The following is a 20728-nucleotide window of genomic DNA, read 5'->3' on the forward strand; positions in this document are numbered from 1 at the left end:
CACACATTTTACACTGGAAGAACCTCTTGACGCTTGTGACGTGCTACAGGTAGCAACACAATGCAGCAACCCTCGCTATAACGCAGTTCACCTTTCACAGTGTCGCTGCTTCACGGATTTGCATCGTGCATTGTGTTCTGCATTCTGATTGGCCAAACAGTCTCTCCGCTTCTACTCTACCTGTGTGTCAATAACGTTGCGGTTTAATATGTACACATACACGTTTGTTACAGATCTCAAACATAATCGATGGTGGCATGTCGGTATATAAAAATCTTTTTGCCCAGAAGAAAAAAGAGCGACAACAACTACCGATAACTATGTTCTTCTCTCGAAAAAACACACCTGCACCGCGGGCTTTAGAAGAAAAAAACGCTACAGAGCGGAGTCAGGATGCAGCGGCTCAGTCAGAAGAGCAGTGAAATACACGTGAGTCACTATTTGTCCTACTGTACTTTGTATTTTTTTTCAAAATCATTTTTCATTTTCTCCCGTTCTAATCCAGTGACTCGGGTCGCGGTGGGGCGGTGCTGATCTCCGCAATTTGAAGCCTTCAGTTCATATTGATGATTAAAATTATTATTTTACAGTAGGCTACAGTAGTTATTTGTAAAAAAAAAAAAGTTTATACAGTACTTTTATTTGTTAAACAAATGCTTGGGCCTGTAAAAAGGTTTTGTTCTTCGGTTTCAATGTATTATGGAGTATTTCATTGTATAATAATTGTAAAAAAAAATAAGGGTTACTACTTCACGGATTTCGCCTATCACGGGTTCTTTTTGGAACGTAACCCCCGCGAAAAACGAGGGTTCACTGTAGTGGGATTCTTCCTGTAGGTCGTGTTTTCTAAGCAGTTGCGCATGCTCCAGATGCAAGGGCGATCATGTGATGTGATGGCTGATTAATCATGTGACTAGCGAATCAGCCGATCCCCGTTTCAGAGTAAACAGTTAGGCTTTTATTGAGAGGGCAGCAACTTTGTGTGTAAATGTAAATAGTTTGCAAGACGCCGACACGAAGAAATGGTGAAATGAATTAATGTAAACACAGCCTAATTTTCTGTCCTCTTCTTGTGTCATTTGGTATGCCTCAGCCTTTTATTTCTTCCTAAAGAATGGCTTTTTGACAGCCACCCTTTCATAGAGACCATTTCTTATGAGGCTTTAGTGAACAATAGATTAACTCTCCTGAACTGAAAGCCAACTGAAAGTCCCGATAAGTCTCCCAGGTCCCTCTCAGGTCTTTGCTGAATCTTTTCCACTTATTTCCAAAGGACTTTCAGATGCTGTTCATCTACTGTAGATATCTTTTAGGCCAGCCACTTCATCTTTGTCCTCTGCTTGGCCAGTCTCCTCAAGTTATTTAAGGACACACAAGACATCGGGCCAAGACGAGTCAAGTTTTTGACTAAAAGCTCTTTGAGAATTGTTTTGAGAAGTGATTTATCTTTAGCATTTTTTATGCTTCAATGATTTAAAGGTCAGAGTTAAGTGACTCAACAAATATGTAAAACAAATATATCTCTGAAAATAGTCAGGCACAAAGACCAGGCTGAAAATGAGTGATAAAGTCATCCATGTTAAAAGAAAAACTTTTAAAAGACCTTTAGAAAGCCAGAAGAGCCATTGCCCAATGATCTTTAAATGATCACAAGAAAGTCTGGCTGTTTGGAATTCGAATATAAAGAAATGAGGAGTGGCTCAAGACTTTTGCACTATACCGTATGTTTCTTAAATTTATGTAATTTGTATTGTTTCATTTCCAAAGCCTGATGGGAGTGTGTCAAGATGTGTAGGTAGTGAAGCTGACGTTACTCACCCAGCCCTAAGCACGAGACTCTGAGCCCTGACTTTCCAAGGTTCCTGTATGAACAGAGAAAAAAGGAATCAGGCATCTTCTGTACACACAGGCACTTCTACAAAAAGTGAATCAGTAATCTGGATAGTCTCTCCTTATGTGGACGATTTAAAAGTGACAGATTCACACCCCTGTTTGCCATTGGTGTTGGATAAGCCACGTACCTTTTTTTTCTACCTTTTTACTCAAAAGCAACCAAAAGCTGAAAACAAAACGAACAGTGATGAGAGCAGCAAGACTGAACCAAAACAGTAAGTCAGTGGGTTTATCGCTTTTAGACCATACGCCAAATATCATTTGGGTTGTAGTTCATCTTAAAACTGGTTTAGACAGCTCTAACTGGTTCCGAGATTCGATTTCTGTTTAGCCTTTGGAAAATGTGTACTGTATAGCTCCACTCTCAGATTACAGTTTTACAGCTGAGGTTGTCCTTCCCGTCTGTTCCAGCTCGCTGTGGGTATCTGTGTCATGTTCAATCAAGCTTGAGGAACATGTATTGTCCTGTCATGTCAGCCTCTTATGACAGTGTCCACTCAGCAGACACACACACAAACACACACAAGTCGATGTGGGAGCCCTGAATAGGGCACTGCACTGACTTTCATTCATAGCAGGCAGCCAAACCCAAACCTTTGTCCTTACCTCTGTTCAAACCCTAAACAAAGCCCTACTAACCCATGACCCCAGAAAATTACATGTCACTTCAATGGGATTGGGCTCTGGTGCCTATGTGGACTTAATCCCACAAAACTGTACTCAGTATTATACACATACACACTTCTAAAGCAAACCTCTGCAATTCAAGCAGGTGCAAAAATAAAACTGAAACCAATTCATCAGCTTGTAGGCAGTACACATGGGAGATGAGTTTACGATATGTTATGTTGACACTTTTGCACGCACACTTCCCAAATCTTGTTAAAAGAGGGTGCTAAGGAGTTGATCTAGAATTAAAATAGAAGTCACCCATTTTTAATCCCCTTTAAGAAGTGCAAGAAAGAAGCCACTGTGTGTCACACTGTGCGCATGTTGAATAAATCACAGAATTATGTGCGTCACAGTTCTGGTTTGAACAACTCATCTAAAAGTTAAGTTGTACCTAAAATGTAACAAAACTAAGGATCACATTTGTTTTCCTCTCTCCTTTTTTTAAAAGTTCATCACAGTTATTTTCATCTTTCCAAAGTGCCTCATCCTTGAGGTCATTTTTTTTAGAAGTTCCAATACACACAGTTCAGCCCTCAAAGTATCCAACCATGAAATGAAAATTCACATTTTCTATCAAAGATTGCAATTAGACACACGCATGGCCTCAGTTCAACATCAAATTCGCAGGCGTATAACCCTGTTTACTGATCGAACAGCACATTATTCACAGCTGTCAGCAATCTTTAATTTTTCTTCACCAGTCAGAAGCACTTCTATTTTTCAGTGCTGATGTGTACCTCTGTACTAGAATAGTCAATTGAGCATAAAATCGAGCCACCCTTAAAAAATAAAATCAATTTTGTATGAGGCATTTAGTCTTCACTGACCTAAAAACTACACAGAAAGGACATTCAACATTTTTGGACAAAGTGTGTCCTTAGTCATTAAAGGCTACTTTGTGCAGTTTGTCATGACAAAATGAATAATTTCAGCAAATACGCTAAAAACATTTTTGTGAGCTTGTTATGGAGCTTTTTGTTCCCAGTTTGAAACTGACAGACAGACTGTTGCTTTAACACATTAACCTTGAAACAACTTTACATTGATTTTAGATGGTTTACCTCTAGCATATAGCAATGGATCTCTTGAGTGGATACTGCAAAAAACAACCTAAAGCTTTAGTCATTTGGATCTGTGGCTCCTAAGCTTTAATTAATCATTAATCACAGCACTGGTTCTTAATCCTTTTAACGTTCTTCTACAGCAACAAACTTGCAGAAATTTACAGATTGTTGTGTTTTATGGGGGAGTGGTGAACTGAAGCTAAAATAGCTTTTTCGAACTCCCAGGCACAGATGGTTTTTTCTCTGCTAAGCTTATAGAAGCAATAAATGGACAAATAACTTTGCTCAGATAAGCTTGGTTGGCCCCTATCCTGCTGAGCCTACATAATGAACCCCCTTATTCAGCTTTCACACTAATAGATTAAGACAGATGAAGAAATGGCAGTAAAAAGGATAATACAGTACATCAGATGTGAGAATGATTCTAAGAAAACTAAATTCCCCCACTTGGGAGATGAAGTGACAAAGTGATTGGTTCCCTCATTTAAAAAAGCCCCTTTCAAATGGCTCGAAATACGCAAATGCCTATAGCCTCACATGAATAAACGGTCCTCCACTACTAAACACACACATTAATACAACCATCCTTGCCCATCAAATATTTATTGAAACATAAACCCCCACAAAGCCACCTCTCAAATCTACCATAACCAGCCTTCTCCATCAATGGGCCCATTCATCTCCTCTTAAACATGTCTTAATTTGCCTGATGATGGACAATAATGCCTTTCTCTAATACCCCCAGTACTTCAGCAATATCATATCCTCTTTTCATCTGCCAAAACACTCTCTTGGTCTCTGCGTCTCTCCTCCATGTCAGCAGTCATCACCAGAGATCTGTCATCTGATTCGACCATCAGCTCCCCCACTAGACTCGTCAGGGGAAAAATGAATAAATAAATAAATCAACCCATAAGTTAGTGTATAAGTTATGCTTCCAGTCAGCAATTTATGAGACTCATTTCTACAACACAGTCCACTATAACTGACCAAAAAGCAATGAGGGACTACTCTAAATGTAGCCAAAGGCCTTAAATATTAGGAGACTAGGTAAAAAAAAAAAACAGCCTTTTAGTTTATGATTAATCTTGTCATGAGATTAATATTTGTATGGATTGCAATTTAACAAGGTTGTGAGCAGTCTTTTAATGGTCACCAACTTTAATGAACGTAAAGGGAAAGAGTTGTACCGTTTTTAACCTTCTCCCATATGACATCTCAGAACAAGCTTTGTGTACACATCAGGAAGACAAAGATTCTTTTTTTTGTTTGTTTTTTTCATTTGACCTAAACTCACGACCCGGTTATTTAACAGAGCCTTTAGTCCACCTAAACATCATCCATCTTTCTTTATCACCTGCTTCTTTGTTCAGCAGATATACCTTCAAACTGCCCTCAGGCTTGTTGATGTATGAGAAAGTCTCCTTCGGGACAGAGGTGAAACACAGCAGAGAGGGAGGGGAGGGGAGGGGGGGGGGGGGGGGGCAGGCTACAATCAGTCCCCATTCTTCTCAACATTACAAGTTCTGCTTGAAGTCAGCACTACCCAGTGCCACATTAAGTTGAATGCACCAAATAAACAGCAGCTGAGTTTACTCAGTTAGGCGGCGGCTGTTCAGATCCTTGATGATAAACAATCCCAGCAGACTGTTTCTTTTTTCTTTTCTTTTTGGAGGGAAGCGCAGCCTGCATAGCTTCTGTTTTAACAACATATATATAATTATCAAGAGGAAAAACGATCTTCACAAGTTGCTTCACAGAGACATGTACAGTAGGTGCAGTCGATGCCCTGTGTGTTTCGCTCTCGAATCTTATCATGCATATTATGTTGATAATGCTTTTGGAAGATCAGTTAGTTTCCCATTCTGAACCAAAGTGAATCGAGATTTCCATCATTAATGACAGTTATTGCTTTGCAATTAACAAACTAGAAACACACAGAATGCAAGAGCACATATTATTGGGTGTTTATACTACACATGAAGGCTGAATTGTTGGAATGTGTGCATTGCAAATGTATTTCTTGACCTTATTGCATGTTCAGTAAACCATGTCCTCTTCTCCTTCCTGAGTGCACACACATATTTATAATGATAAGTTGTAGGGCCACAAAGCTATTGATTTGTTGTGTCCCATCTCCAATATGCAGTTGTGGTAAAGTATGTTTTGCATGTTCCTGCAAGACATTCGGTTTCTTAAGGTAAGTGTGTGGAAATATATGGTGGCAGACAGGTTTGCTGTGCTTGTTTTTTTTTACCATGTGTTCTTACACTTTTATCCTCGGGTCCAGTGGGCCTGAACACCACATAAGTAATACAGATGTGTGGGGAAATGTGCTGTATTCTTCACAGAAAAAGAGCTGAAGCCAACGAGTGGCAGGTTGAGAAAATATTTCAATGCGGAATTCTCGTTTTAGTAAACACTAGAAATCCCACAGACCAGTGCCAAAAAAGTTTCAACTCAAAACTCTACAACTTTCTCTACTGATCCCATTTTCATGGACTTAAGTGGCCCGGTATAAGTTGGAGATAGGCCAATAAAAAAGTAGAAATAGTGAAGCCCATTCTCTTTTTTTCTCATTGCTGATGCTGACTTCTTTTTCTCCTCCTCCTCTTCAATCACAGATTTAAGGTCACATCTTTGCTGACTTAGTATTACCACCTGGAATAACTGGGCCAACTCCTATTAGAGGTCTGTTCGTCTGACAGAGATGTGCAGAGAGGCAGACAGTTGGAAGCCATGATATTCTACAGACTGATATCTGTATGACATACACATTTATAACTAGAACAGCAAATGATTGGAATACATTTGCAGGCAACGTTTTCCTGGTAAAAAGCCTAACGACTTCACCTGAGTAGAAAAGAGAGACATATTTAGGTGTAGATTCTCAGTCATCCAGGTCATGGTAATAACAGGAGCTCGAATAAGGGTAACTGGACTTCTTCTTCATGGTTCTTGAAGATGTTTCACTTCTCATCTAAAAGGCTTCTTCAGTTATGAACTGAAGAAATCTAGTTGCCCTTATCCAAGCTCCTAGTACATATTTAGTTAATTATCATGCTGTACAAATGATCTCACAATATATATCTGAGTAATTAAAATAAGAAAAATAAAACCTATTATGAAACAAAGGACAAATTGTAATGGAAAAGACTTTACCCTGATTTTATTACACACATCCCTTTATTCTGAAAATCAGATGGGAAAAAGGGATTAAGGAATACCTTCGCTTGTCGGTTATTAAATTCAAAGACACACGTGCCTCGCAGTGTAAAATGTTTGGTAATGCCTAATTTCAACATGTGAGAAACACACTAAGGCATCGCCTCCTAAAAATAAGTCTATGGTCACTACTGTCACTCTTACAAATGCGCCCCAAAAGTGACATCACAATAGCTGATTTACTCGGCCGTTTGGTTCTGTTTCAGCAGGTTGTGCACCTCCCAATTTCTGTGACCGGTCACACTCTGTGAGCAGCACATTTGGAAAATTGATGAGCTGGAAGCAAGAGTGTGCAAGCGGTACATATCTACAGGCATCTGTACAACCATCAGAACCCAAGGAGCAACGCCTACATTCAGGCAGAGTAAAGCAGCAGGCTATGTACGGGAGAAATAGAAAAGCTGTCACCTTGCAAGCAGAGCGGGATAACAGTGACAACGGGACTGGCAGGGAGCACAATCAGTCTACTGACACCTTAAGAGAACATATACTATAACAAGAGCAGTAATAGTAAGCCTGTGGAGTTTTATGGTCTTGCCTGTGTGCACATATCAATTTGCACACGTGGGATTTTGAATCTGACCACAAATATATGCAGTACTTTATTTATACCCATTCTGTGATTCTGGGCAGCAAGTGCATTGCTAGATAACCCTTTGTATTAATTACCATGTGTTGGGCCTTAAAGTGCAACATGAATTCATATCATAACATTTAGTTTTATAGGAATAAAATTAAATAAACATTTCCTTCTGTCACATGAAAAAATAAACCTCACAAAAAAATTTAAAAACAACGATACAGAGTGTGAAACTCTCATTTAGACTTAAACCTGGAATTGAGAACTTCAAAGCAATATATCAAAGTCTAACGTGGACATGAGGAATGGGCTATGCTTGCTGCACAGGGAAATATTACAAGCTTGCGGTGCACTGTAATTAAGCCCCCACAGTAAAAACATACCACCAACAGCCATAATGAATCATTACGTAGCCACCTCTACCGTTTCAAATATACACATACCTCTTGATTTTTTTTTCCCAGAGACAAGTCTAAATTAAGCTGGATACTCAGAACGCAAATTCCCCACTAACAGTTTCATGCTTACAGAGAGTGTCTGCACACATTTAGTATGGTCACTGTTGTACATTCAGTTATGGAGGCAAAGACAGAGATAAGAAGCTCAGTGGATTTAATCAACACAATCACATATGTGTAGAAATCAGGTGGCACCATTAAGTGTGTGTGCACGTTGCAGGCACAATTGAGAAGTTGCAGAAGGACACAACCAAGCACAACATCATTTGTACCTGCAGTGACTCAGAGGAGCAGCGTGGGCAAAAGAGCCTCACACTTCAGGCTCGAATCAGTCCGCCAGTGTAAGATCTGATATCTGTTGTAAAGAGGCCTTCCTGCTCTGCAACAGAGCCTGGCTGTTTTTCAAAGCTGTGCCAATGGCGCACACATGAGAAAGTTAAGCAGTTTCAACAAAACAGGTTCCATAACCCTAACACTCTGTCATCAGCAGGCCTATTAATTTTCTCTTTGATCGCTGCTGCAACAACTGAACCAAGCTTATCTTCATCATCCCAAAACAGAGCCTCATAGAAATCAGTTTATCTGTTCTCAGGGGTACTTAGTGGTGCTAACTGGAGATCTGCCTAACACTATAGTTTGGGGGCATTCTGCAGAGGATTATATTTTTGTGAGGATCTGCCGCAGTTAAAGAGCTCTTAAGACAGACAATAGACGAAAGGCTGACAAAACCAGTTTAAATAGCTGAAACTGTGTTTTCTTTTGGCACAGAGTGGCACTGTTTCAGACAATAGATATCATGTAGGATTGTTTTGCAATATCAAAGTAAACCCCAAAACTGGGCCAGTGTGGCTTGGGTGTTGTCACACTGAATGGACAAACTCAGAAAATCTGATCTGATTTGGTCGCGCTGATAATAGCTATGCCTGAGTTTCATTACTGGTTTAGAGCAGGTGCCGGGTTGTATTGTTGTTGTTTCTTTTTTACTTGAATAAGGGAGTCTATGTTTTAATATTCATAACTGTACTCATGCAGAAAATAATTATAAATGTAATTTAATAGGGCTGTGTACCTTGTTCTGCTGGGTACTGATCATTCATCAGTCATTAGTCTGTGCCGCATTTAAATACCAGAAGGTGCATCTTTGTAGGAGCATGTATGCTTTACGAAGAGAAGAAAAAAGGATTATATCCCTCCCACAGCTTGTTTTACATCCAGGGCAGTCAGGAAAAGGTTGACTGGCACAACTGCATTGTTGTGTTCTGCACTGATGGTAAAACTCTGAAGGGTTGGAGGTTCAAAGGACAGGTACTGGGAGGTAAAAATGGAGTGTGGAGTGTGTGCAAAAGGTCTGTATCATATTGTAAAAAAGGTAATATCAAACTGAGAGGTTTTCAAATAAATAAATAAAATGACATTGTTGTAATTACGAAGAGAGTATGGAGTACTGTAAAAGTAAATTTCATGTCTCCAAAACCATCATCAAATGACTTTTTGATCACCAGCAGGCATCAGATATGTGGCAGAAACAAACAGAACCGAACACCAGATTTGGACAAAACCCATGCAATATAAATGAGTAACAATTTCCTTGGAGCCATATTAAAGTAAAATCTAAAAATGAATTAATGAATTAAAAATCATGAGCACAAACTGGATTCAAACTGTGTGCGTGTGTTAGATTCATATTTCCTGTGTGTTGCATCGACAAACTAACACTAAGTTTTACAAACAGTGGTGCCCACTGGCCAAGACATAAATCACACGAAGCACATCAAGTCCGATGTTCATGGCCCGAATTATTCTAATTGGTGTAATCTGCTTTTGTGATGCATCGACTGACTTTTTGTCTCAGGGTTTGAAGCACCCCTTCACCGCTCTGAAACAATGGTTCCTTGTAGTTCACATGATGATGACTGACAGTCAAGTCTGACATATTAAGGGGTTCATTGACTATAAGGGCATTCTGCGGCTGCCTTTATGTTTTCTAGGTTATTTTGTGCATTTGACCAATATATACAGTTTTTAAGATTCTGACTACGTGTTTGCTTTCTGCAAACATGAATGCTGTCAGGATCCTTGCATCCTCACATTTGCGGAGCTATAAAGGAAAAGTGCCATTTGAAAGCAGTAAACCAGTCAGCAGCCAGGCAAATTCGAGTCTTAATTTGTCAGGGATAACAGATGAATTCAGAGGGGTACTATAATAAAAGTAAAAAATACAACAATGTGCAATTAAAGTGGTATTTAAGTGAAAATGAAGTCAATTGCAAGTGTAATCAGTAAACTGTACTTTAAGCAATCAGCATACTTCAGAAAAATGCTCCCCATAACTCTTATACAATTATATATCAGACATTACTCATGTAAAAGAAGTATTTTGCTGTTTTAATTGATGAAGGTGGAATCCAACTGTTAGATATCAGACTGCAACATATAACAGTTTGAATTATTTGGATTAATTTCTCAATCATTTAAATGATTATTTGGTTTGTAAACATTCGAAAAAACATAATCTATGTGCTCAAAATGACCCCATCACAATGTTTTCTCCATTCCCCTTAAATCAAAGTTTTTGATGGAAAAACCAGCAAGTTTACTCAATTAAACCTGTAAATCTTATGCCTTACTAAATTTTGGTGACTCAACCAAGCATTTCAGCTCTGTTTTCATGTAAAGTTTACGGTGTAAGGCGTATCACTCAGCCTCCTCTGTAATACAGCCGTAATACAACATAGTTGCCACAGATATGCAACTTGTGTTCCAACATAACAAAAAATGAACTAATCTTTCAATATTAACTCAACGAAAAATGCTGTCAGTGAAAAAAAAACAATATTTTAGTTCACGATGTCATGCTTTATCCTTCATTTTGACCACCAGCAAATAACGTCACACATCACCAAGTAAACTCATAATGTAGTCCATCATTTTATATCTCAGGACAAATGATCCACTGTTATTTCACAGCAGAACTTAAATTGGGCCTTCTGTATTTTGTACCTCTTTTAAGAGCTTTTAGAGAAATACACCAACAGCAGTTTCCAACTGGGCCAAAACTGAGGACACTACTTACAACTTTCACAGTAATCAGACTCAGAAAAACACTAATCCAGGTTAAATAAGGATTAGCATGTCTTTCTGCCTGAAGTTCTCTGCAGATAAATGAGGAATTAATCGCCTTCTCACAAACTTTCAAAATGTGACAAAAAAAAATGTATCATGCAAAACAGGACAGACAGAGGTTCTGTAAAACAACCATTCCTTACATATAAATCTTGTTTCAAGATTTATGCAAAATACATATTTCTATAAGAGGACAAACAGTCAGATGAACTGAGTTCTGCCACTTGTTGATGAGTTTGCAAGATTCCATTTACAGATTATAAAAGGGAGAAAAGAAACTATGACAGGCCAACAGCTATGAAATTAAACTGTTTTCTGAGTGATGTCCAGGAATATGTCTGCCTGTTTTGCCACCTACTCATTATCTCTGTTGTCGCAAAGGGGACCTCAAGGTTGATCTGTTCCCCTGTGTTGAGACTCAGTGCTGAGCCAGCCAGGGACAGAAGGATGGGGACGAACGTAGCCAAAAGCCAACTCAAAGATACTGCATCTAAGTGGTGTTGTCACCAGAAGATTAGTGGTTTAAATCCCAGAAGCAGTTGGAGAAATGTAAGAAAAGTAAGAAACGAGAATGACTTTAACATATCTCACCTCACTCAATTAGCACTGCCAAAATGGCCATGGAAAAAATGTAGAGATGGGCAACTATGACGAGGTGCATATGTTTGATTACATATTTATAAGTAATGCATTATTTATTTAATGCATTACTTAAGAAAACACATCCATCCATCTGTTTTCTATACCCGCTTAATCCAATTAAGCGTTGCAAGGGATCTGGAGCCTGTCCCAGCTGCCTTTGGGTGAGAAGCAAGTTACACCCTGCACAGGTTGCCAGTCCATCACAGGCTCACACAGAGACAAGCGACCATGCACACTCACACCAGGACAATTGACAATCACCAATTAACCTAATAATTAACCTAGCATGTGTTTGGATGGTGGGAGGAAGCTGGAGTACCTGGAGAGTACAAATAAATAAAAAGCAGGAATTTGAAAAGTTAGCAGTGCTGAAAGGGATGCAATGTAGAACATGTGCAGAACATGTAGGACAACTTATATTTGCTACTGATGCTGTGTTGCTTAAAAATATAAACAAATATACTTTTCACTCAAGTTTAGGGCAATGGAGGCAATGTCATAAACATACAGAAATGTGCATGAGAATGTGGAGTGTTTTTTACTGGTGCGTCGCTTCACAACAAAAATGGAAATCACAAGAGAAGTTTTTGGACTTGTGGTTTGTCACATTCACATTGCCTCTGAGGGAAAAACTACGGTAATAATCTGACTAATACTACCACAACAAAGGAAAGAGAGTCAATTAATAACATCACATTTATGGAATCATTGATATGGATTGAGCTTCTCCTGTAACTGTGCTTCAGTCAACTGCAGATGGGCATGGATCCTTTTGCCACAGTTTGCCATCAGTCCTGTTGTGAGTCACCTGCTGGTCGGCTGGTGTTTTTCATTCTGGAGTTAACATGCCCTTCTCGTAGCCATGCATGATTCTCAATTTGACCATTGTGTCGCTGAGGCGATCCTGTCCAAGGTGTACACCTTGCACAGTGTTGGCGCTATAGACTGCAACACTTACAGTTAATCAACGATGGATCAAATTTCCATTAGCTGTAAAATCGATATTGAGACAATGTGCATTTGTCCATTTTGACTGTGTCTTAATAACTTTTACATGCAAGCACATGGGCTACTGGTTGCACGGATTTTCCACTGCTGTTCCCACTGCTTACTTTGGAGTACTCTCTGTTTGCATTGCGGAAACTTGTAGTTCAGCAAAGGTCAACTTTCAACAATTAATGTAGGATTAGCTTTTTTTTACTCTGGAATTTAATCAAAGGGCTGAGGACATTTGTTGATCCCTAATAGGATTTAGATTTAAGCTGCAATATATGTCGCTGATTTTCACAGCTTTGATTCTAAATGTTAGTAAGTCACCTTCTTCCTTATAATGTGCAATTCCATTGATTATGTCTGACAGCCTTACAAAGAACATGCCTGCATACATCATACATTCAAGACATTACAAATAGTAATGGACTGATTTAGCATTTTGAAGAAATAATCACAATAAGCAAACAAGCAAACTATTTAAAAAGTTTGCAGCCACATTCTGTTTTGTATTTGTTATGGCACAGAAACCTCAAATAAAGGAGAAATAAACACTTTTCTGTTACCCTCTAAGATTGCTTTTCCTCTCATGAAAGCAAACATTTTCTTGCTGAGGCTTTATTTCTCCCTGAAAATACATTTCTAGCAGTGTTTTTTTTATATGACCATTAATGACAGTCCAAAGAAAAAAAAAGTCTCTTATTTCACTTTTGCAAAGAGACCTTTAATACCCCTATAAAACAATGAAGTCATAATAACCTTAAAATGGTAATAAGTAACAATACAGAGTAATAATACCGTGTGAATAAACTCTCCACTGGAAGAGTCTGTGCTGTTATATTGACAGTATATCATGCTTTTTATGGACCATAGCAGTTTTATGGCATGTCTTAAACTGTTCATTTGAACTGAGAGTGCACTTTAAAACAGTGTGTGTGCTTGTGTGTGACATCAGTGGGACTGCAAGTATTTGTGCCTGTATCTATGCTAACGGTGTGTGTGTGTGTGTGCGCGTGTGCTGTAAATTAAAGAAAGCTACCGGAGCGTATCTGGTCTACTGTTCTGTAGGATTCATTGATTGTGTCCCACACTCTCGCAGCTCACCCTGTGATGGCCTGAAAATGTGCTGGCTTCGCCTTTTCTCCACATCCCACGAGTATTTTTTAATTCAGCTGCTCCCCTTCCACCTGTGAGTCTGTATGTGCTCGTCCTATGCTTTATTAGAGGTGGGTGTTTATGTGTATGTGTGTCTTTGGATCGTGTGTCAAATTTGCTCCAGTTTGGTCACAGTTTTACACAAGATGACAGGCCCCTAAACAATATCACAGCACATCAGACTAAATATATTTTCCTTAAATCTGACTGACACTTTGCTTGGATTTGCGAGCTGGGCAACAGTGTTGCTGTGTTTTGTGGGAAAAAATGTCTTGAATGAGGTTTATTCAAAAAGCAAAGCTGAGTGCTTTCTTTTTTTTCTGGGAATGTTGCGGAAGAAATGTACATCTAATTATCTAAACCCTATCTAGTCTACCCCACAGCGAATGTGTTTCCTTCATGATAATTTTTTCTTTCTTTTCTGGGTCAAGCATAGAAAGAACCAGTTACATTGTCAGGGCAGACTCGCTTCATATATCCGGCACTACTCAGCTGAATTCTGGAAGCATTACTCTTTTAGTTGGGTTTGATTGTGCAGATTACAGAAAGTTTAATATGGCATAATAAAAAGCACCTGCTCTGATTCTCCATCCTCTTCCGTGGAGCAGAGTTTGCTCTGTCATGAGTGAGAATATGATAACTTAAACATGAGCGAATGACCACCAAACCACATGTTTTCACGAGACATGGGCATTGCCATATGTTTCTGCAGCTAGAAGAGAAGTGCAGATAGACAACAGCCTGCAGAACACTGGAAGATAATAGTTACGGTGACTCACTTATTCCACAAGGGCGAATCATGGGACAGATCTGTATCATGAAAAAGTGTGTGATAGGCCTAATTAGAGGGTACAGTGTCAGTATCGCATTTTGTCTCATCTAAGTGTGTCATAGAGGTTGTCTCTGATAACTTAGGATGTTATGTGGTGGTCAATTACAAGCAGTTGGGTGCCTCCCTGCCAAAAATTCCTCTGCAATTTATTTTTATTTTTATGAAAGATTAATGTAGGAATGTTCAGTGAATGTGACCCTTGGTCCAACCCGCAGTTTGAGAAATCAAGAAGGGATGTAGTCTAATCTTGTGGATGGAAATCTAAAATAAATAAAGAAGCAGGTCGTTTAAATCTTGTTCTGGACAGTATTTGTCAGGACAATTTGTTTTGGATTGTTGCAGGAATAACTAAGTGTATTCGCCTGTTCTTATGTTGATACGAGTATTACAAAGTATCCCTTTAAGGTGCATTAAGAATATATATAAAAAGTGTGATTATTATGTCATCATCATTCCACAATGGTTCCTGCTGCAGTACATCTGGACATACTGTGTCTTTTTGGCATCTATTTGAGAATTTCTACTTTTCTTCTGTGCTGCTGGAAGGATTTTTCTTCTGGTAACTGACATTTTTTTTTACATCTGTTATGATGCATAACCATAGCAAGAGGGAAGTTGTTAACTTGATAGAGCAACTAACTGAGCTTTCCAAAGCCCAAGTAATGCCTGGAACAAGACTTTAAATCCAGATGAATTGAAGAGGAGACATCTAGGATGTAGAGCAGGCACGGAGTGGAAAGAAAGATGAAAGAGGGTTAAATCACTTAATCTCTTGATCATCATGGGAAGTGTGAGATCACTGGCAGATAAAATGTACAAGCTTGGACCCTGATGAGGAGACAGCAGGAATACCAGGAGGCAATATTATTATTTAAGCAAGACATGGTTGCAGGAACAACTATAACCTCTATAACACCTCTCTATTCAGCTCGAGGACTATATGACCAGACAAAGACTGCAGAGAGGTAACAGTGAAGGAGGACTATTACAGTGCCTGTTAACAACAGATGTGATGTGTGATCCTGGATATTTCACTGAGAACGAGCGTCTCTACACCCCAGATGTTGTTGGCTGTGAGTTTCTTTGCATCTTGTCTAATGAGATAGTTATCCTACGGTGCCTGGCAATGCTGCATGTCCACAGGGCCACACAGAAACAGACGAGACAAACAACAGAACAGAACATTATTGTGGAAACTTAGCCCAAATTTGTAGCTGCAGTGTTTAAAGGATTGCTGAACTTTACCTAATCATCATCAAGTGTTTCTCCGGCTGTTTCTTTTTGGTACTATTCCAGCATTTGTTGCCCCTTTTTGAAACAACTATATGTTTTCAATGAAATAATAAAATGTCTAACTCGAAATATCTTGTGTTTTATTTCATTATATTATGAATATTGGTTTATAAGATTTGCAAATCATTGTGTCCTGTTTTAATTTATATTTTAGACAATATCATAATTTTTGGGGGAATTGGGGTTATACACTGGTGTACCACCATTATGTCCATGGAAAATACCAAAGTGTAATTTTTTGACCAAGCCCTCATATTTCATAACGTGGACTTTGTAATAAGGTGGTGTTTATATCCGGCATCGAATGTTGCTATGGCAAGTGGGTCACAGCCCTGAAGCCATTATTTGCTCCTGCTTTTGATAGAGTTGTGTCATCTGATGCCTATATAGTATAGTATAACATGCCAGCTGTATGTAAAATAGCTCACATAGATTCTGACCACACAAACAAAATCCTGCTTCATTCTGCATAATTCAGAACAGCATCACAGCTTGCTCGGCCATGCAGTACACTGCAGCAGCCCTTGTTTGTTTCTATCTGCATGTGGTAAAATCCCTTTAAAAAATACATCTCTCTTTCTATGTTAGAACAAACAGCACAATATAAACAAACAAAAAAAATCTACAAAAAGAAGACTCTTGGTGTTATTATGCACACTACAGAAGACAAGCAGGCTATTCATCCCAGATCACATTCTAAGGCGAGGGTTGTGTGTATTTTCTCATGAGACTGAGTGCAGACATGTTCATGCTGCCTTTAGAGATGCTTCTGCGGCTACTGCAGCTCTTTGCCATCTGATATTTCGGAACTCTTTTTATGACTTTTTTGTTCTCCACAGAAATGTAAACCATGGGTCAGTGAAAAAAATCGTGATCAGAGCCTTACTTTTATCCAATATCTAAAGAATTATTTTCATTTCCATACAGTACATGCATACAGACTTTTTTTAGAATATTCAAAACATGAACTTTGTCATGATGTTAGTTTCTTTATCATTTTCCATGTTGCCATTGCTGGGCAATATATTTGAATTAGTTCAACTGCTTCAATTAAATACCAATTTAACGACCAATCTATTTATGTTTTATTGCTGATAGCAACACAGTTTCTTACCATCTCATCACTAAAGTTCATTGATTCAGTTTTTCCCTGTGTGCCCAACTGCACCTGCAACAGCCTAGAGGAAATCGGTCTAAGGTTTAATTACAGGCCGGTAATAAATTTTGTTCGGACAGAGACGGGCATCCGTGTACTCGGTGTAAGGTTTATGTGAGACCCAAGTCCCTTGGTGGATTTGTATCAGCCAGGTGTTCATGTAAGATCTCTGTTTTGTTGTCAAGTGAAAAATTAGGCCTAAAATGGGATGTGCCTGCTAAGTGATGGAAACAGAATGATACTGTGCTGCTGTCTGAGCACAAATTAAACTTCGATTTTTTTATAAAGTGAGACCATTTCATGCAATCTCCACTGGGATTCATTGCTGTGTAAATCTAACAAAAAAAGGTTTGCAAGATGTAAGTGTAGATATTAAAAATCACTGCCAAACAGACATAACACACATTGAACTATTCTGAGGGTAATGGACAAGAAGAAAAAAAGTGTAGAAACACAGAAAGTAATATAATCATGGACTAACAATAAAAACAGGAGAAAGCAAAGGGGTCGTTCACTAAAGCTGCAGAGTACTATTTGTTGCCATGTGGAACTAATCTTAGTTCCCTAAAAGGGACCCAAGTGGTACACACTACATGATGTAGACTCAAACAACTAGGATGGAGGGCAAAGAGGTGGACAAACACATGTGTTCACATGTGGAAAGGGAAAGGGAAAGGAACCTCCACATCCTCCACCATCGTCCTCAGTACTGGTGTACCTCAGGGCTGTGTTCTGAGTCCAGTTTTGTACACGCTGTACACTCATGACTGCGTCGTCACCCATGGCTCCAACACCCTCATCAAATTCGCGGACGATACAACCGTTGTGGGGCTGATTAACAAGGATGATGAGGCTCCATACAGGGAGGAGGTCCAAGCACTGGCGGCCTGGTGCAGTGACAACCGCCTCAACCTCAACGCCAAGAAGACAAAAGAAATCATCATTGACTTCAAGTCAAGGACCACACTGCACTCAGGCTTGAGCATCAATGGTGAAAAAGTGAAGCGGATCACAAACTTTAAGTTTCTCGGACTGCACATCTCAGAGGACCTGGGTTGGACTGTGAATATCTCCCACATCATTAAAAAGGCCCAGCAGCGTCTCTTTTTTCTGAGAATCTTGAGGAGGAACAAACTCCCTCAGCCTCTGCTGAAAAACTTTTATCACTGCACAATAGAGAGTGTCCTGACCTATGGATGTACAGTGTGGTAAGCCAGCTGCACTGCATCCGAGAAGAAATAACTGCAGCGGGTCATCAAGACTGCTTGGCGGATCATTGGCTCCCCACTCCCATGCCTAAAGGAGTTCGAGCCTTCTCCTCTGATGAGCCACAAAGATCTGGTAAGACCCCTCCCACTCAGGACACTCTCTTTTTACCAGCCTTCCGTCTGGCGGACTCAGTTATGCGATGTCTGCATCAACAGACTTAAACACAGCTTCTTCCCCATGGCTGTGAAGAGACTGCTGCAGACAACTGTACAGGCCGCAAAACTGCACTTTTATATTTATTACTTAATATGCATAACGTTCTATGCTTGTGACATTGTAGCTGCTACAAGAGATGCTGCCAAACACAATTTCGCTGTATTCTTGTAAAATGACAATAAAGCTTCTTCTTCTTCTTGAAATGATGAAATGAAATGGAAGCTTTTATAAACCACTGAATTGCCATGTAGTTGAGGGTTAGAAAAAAGAAACACATCATCCCATATATAAGCACAAAATTTAATTTAAGTTTCCATCATAGTGTAAAAGTAATGGTACTCAGTTGAACGATTACTGTTTTAAACCAAATACATTTTTTTTGTTATTTTTCTATTACAAAATATATGTATATCATTTTAATCAAGGGACAGCTAACAAAAATCCATCGTTGATGTTTGTTTACCAGAGAAGATACAGTAACCAATCGCGGAAAAAATAATTTTCCAAATAGCAAACCGCATAGAAACATGACGTCAAGATCACTGAAACAGGCTCCATGTGTTCGTCTCATTCATCAAGCTCAAGAGTATCTTGGGATTCAGTATGGTCATCTACTAAATTAGCTTCAGTAAAACTTGAGCAATAGCAGAAGCTGCAAAAGCCAAGTTAGCCTTTATAAAGAGAGAAATGGACATTAAGTTACAAAAGGCTAAGTCTGAGGCATCACATAATGTATTCAATTCAGAAAGGGATGCTGAAGCAGCCAATGCAGCAATGAATCAGCTATACAGAAGGCAGCTGCAGCTGCTATTGAGTGTGTGGAATGCACAGAGGCAACTGACTCTTCCTGATGCCACACTGAATAGGGCAGAAGACGATGTAATTTAACAGTCAGTTAACTTTGGTGAGGAGTCAAATAGGCAATGCCAATGTCCCTCACACTCACCACTAATAATATAGGTAAATCAAAAATAACTTGTGAAGATCAGAAGACTTACAACATAAACACCATAAAAACAGAGGAAACACTGTCATACCTATACCAACAAATCAACCGCCATACGCTCCCCTTCCAAACCAGCCATCATTCCAGTCTGATGCAGAATGCTATCTAAGAAACATGTCTTAGTCTTTTAGGATACACCTGAGCACTACAAGGCTTGGAAGCATCTTTCTTTGTGTCATAGTACAACCACTTGGGCCGATCCACAGCGAAGAGATGGATCTGAATAGATGGTTTGGTAAGGAGTCAGGTGAACATGCAGGTAGTATACAGCATTTGAGAATGCCCTCTTTTTTACAATGCAGGAATGTTTTCAAAGGTCAAGAATAAAGACAGCTGGGGCGGTCTGTGGTGTAGTGGGCACAGCAGACGCCCCATGTACAGAGGCTATAGTCCTCGCTGCAGCTGGCCCCGGTTCAAATCCTGCATCGGACACCCCTTTGCTGTGTGTTATTCCACCTCTCTCTGCTTCCTGTCTCTCTCCACTGTCCTATATAATGAAGGCATAAAAAGCCCCCAAAAAATATAAAAAAAGAATAGACAGCTGGAAGATTTTGGAGAAAGCTGATCATCTCCAAGAGCTTGAGACTGCGAAGCGAGATGATGATTTGCTTGGCTTGGAGTACTTGGACTCAGCTTAAAGGGTGCAGCCTATTGTAGAGAGGTCAGCATATTTGCTTCAATACCAGGTGCTGCAAGCCTCCAAATATAAAAGAGGGAACAGTGTTTCTTTCCCACTGTTCTCTTGTTTTGCAAGCATTTTGTATGCAAAGAGGCAAGGGAGAGAAACAACCCTTGTTTTAATCTTCCCTCTCTTTTTAACCCTCTTTTATGAAAATGCAAATCATGGTCAAACCACCAGTGTCTGTTCACAAATGAATGTTTCACAAGAAAGGAGTCCCTAAAATCCAAAAACTCTCAGCCAGGTGAACTCTGACATATAATGTCCAATCCACAGCAATCTTGTGAATTGATGGTGTTTTGTCCCAGCAGCCTCTGTGAAACATCCCTTATTGATCTGGGCCCCTTGACGTCTCATTTGAAGCACACAATTTCCAATTTGGGTTTTAAAATTGACAGTGATCTTAAATTAGATCGCCAGGTTGGAGCAGTGGTCAAGTCTTGTTTCTATCATCTTAGGCAGCTGGCAAAGATTAAGCAAATTCTTTTAAGACAAGATTTTGAAACTTTAATTCATGCTTTCATTACAACTCGGC

The 20728-nt window shown here is 39.4% G+C and overlaps 1 protein-coding gene across 3 annotated transcripts in view; it reads right to left on the bottom strand.

The window, feature by feature from the left end:
- The window catches only part of kcnab1a (potassium voltage-gated channel subfamily A regulatory beta subunit 1a), a 111297-nt gene that overhangs the window by 40663 nt on the left and 49906 nt on the right, over nucleotides 1–20728 (bottom strand). For all 3 annotated transcript variants that reach the window (XM_075473712.1, XM_075473713.1, XM_075473714.1), the window contains exon 2: nucleotides 1819–1862. In XM_075473712.1, coding sequence (XP_075329827.1) covers nucleotides 1819–1862 — 44 coding nt within the window. The remainder of the gene's footprint in view (nucleotides 1–1818; nucleotides 1863–20728) is intronic.

The sequence above is a fragment of the Odontesthes bonariensis genome, chromosome 9 (genome assembly GCF_027942865.1).
Source record: "Odontesthes bonariensis isolate fOdoBon6 chromosome 9, fOdoBon6.hap1, whole genome shotgun sequence".
Classification (NCBI taxonomy): domain Eukaryota; kingdom Metazoa; phylum Chordata; class Actinopteri; order Atheriniformes; family Atherinopsidae; genus Odontesthes; species Odontesthes bonariensis.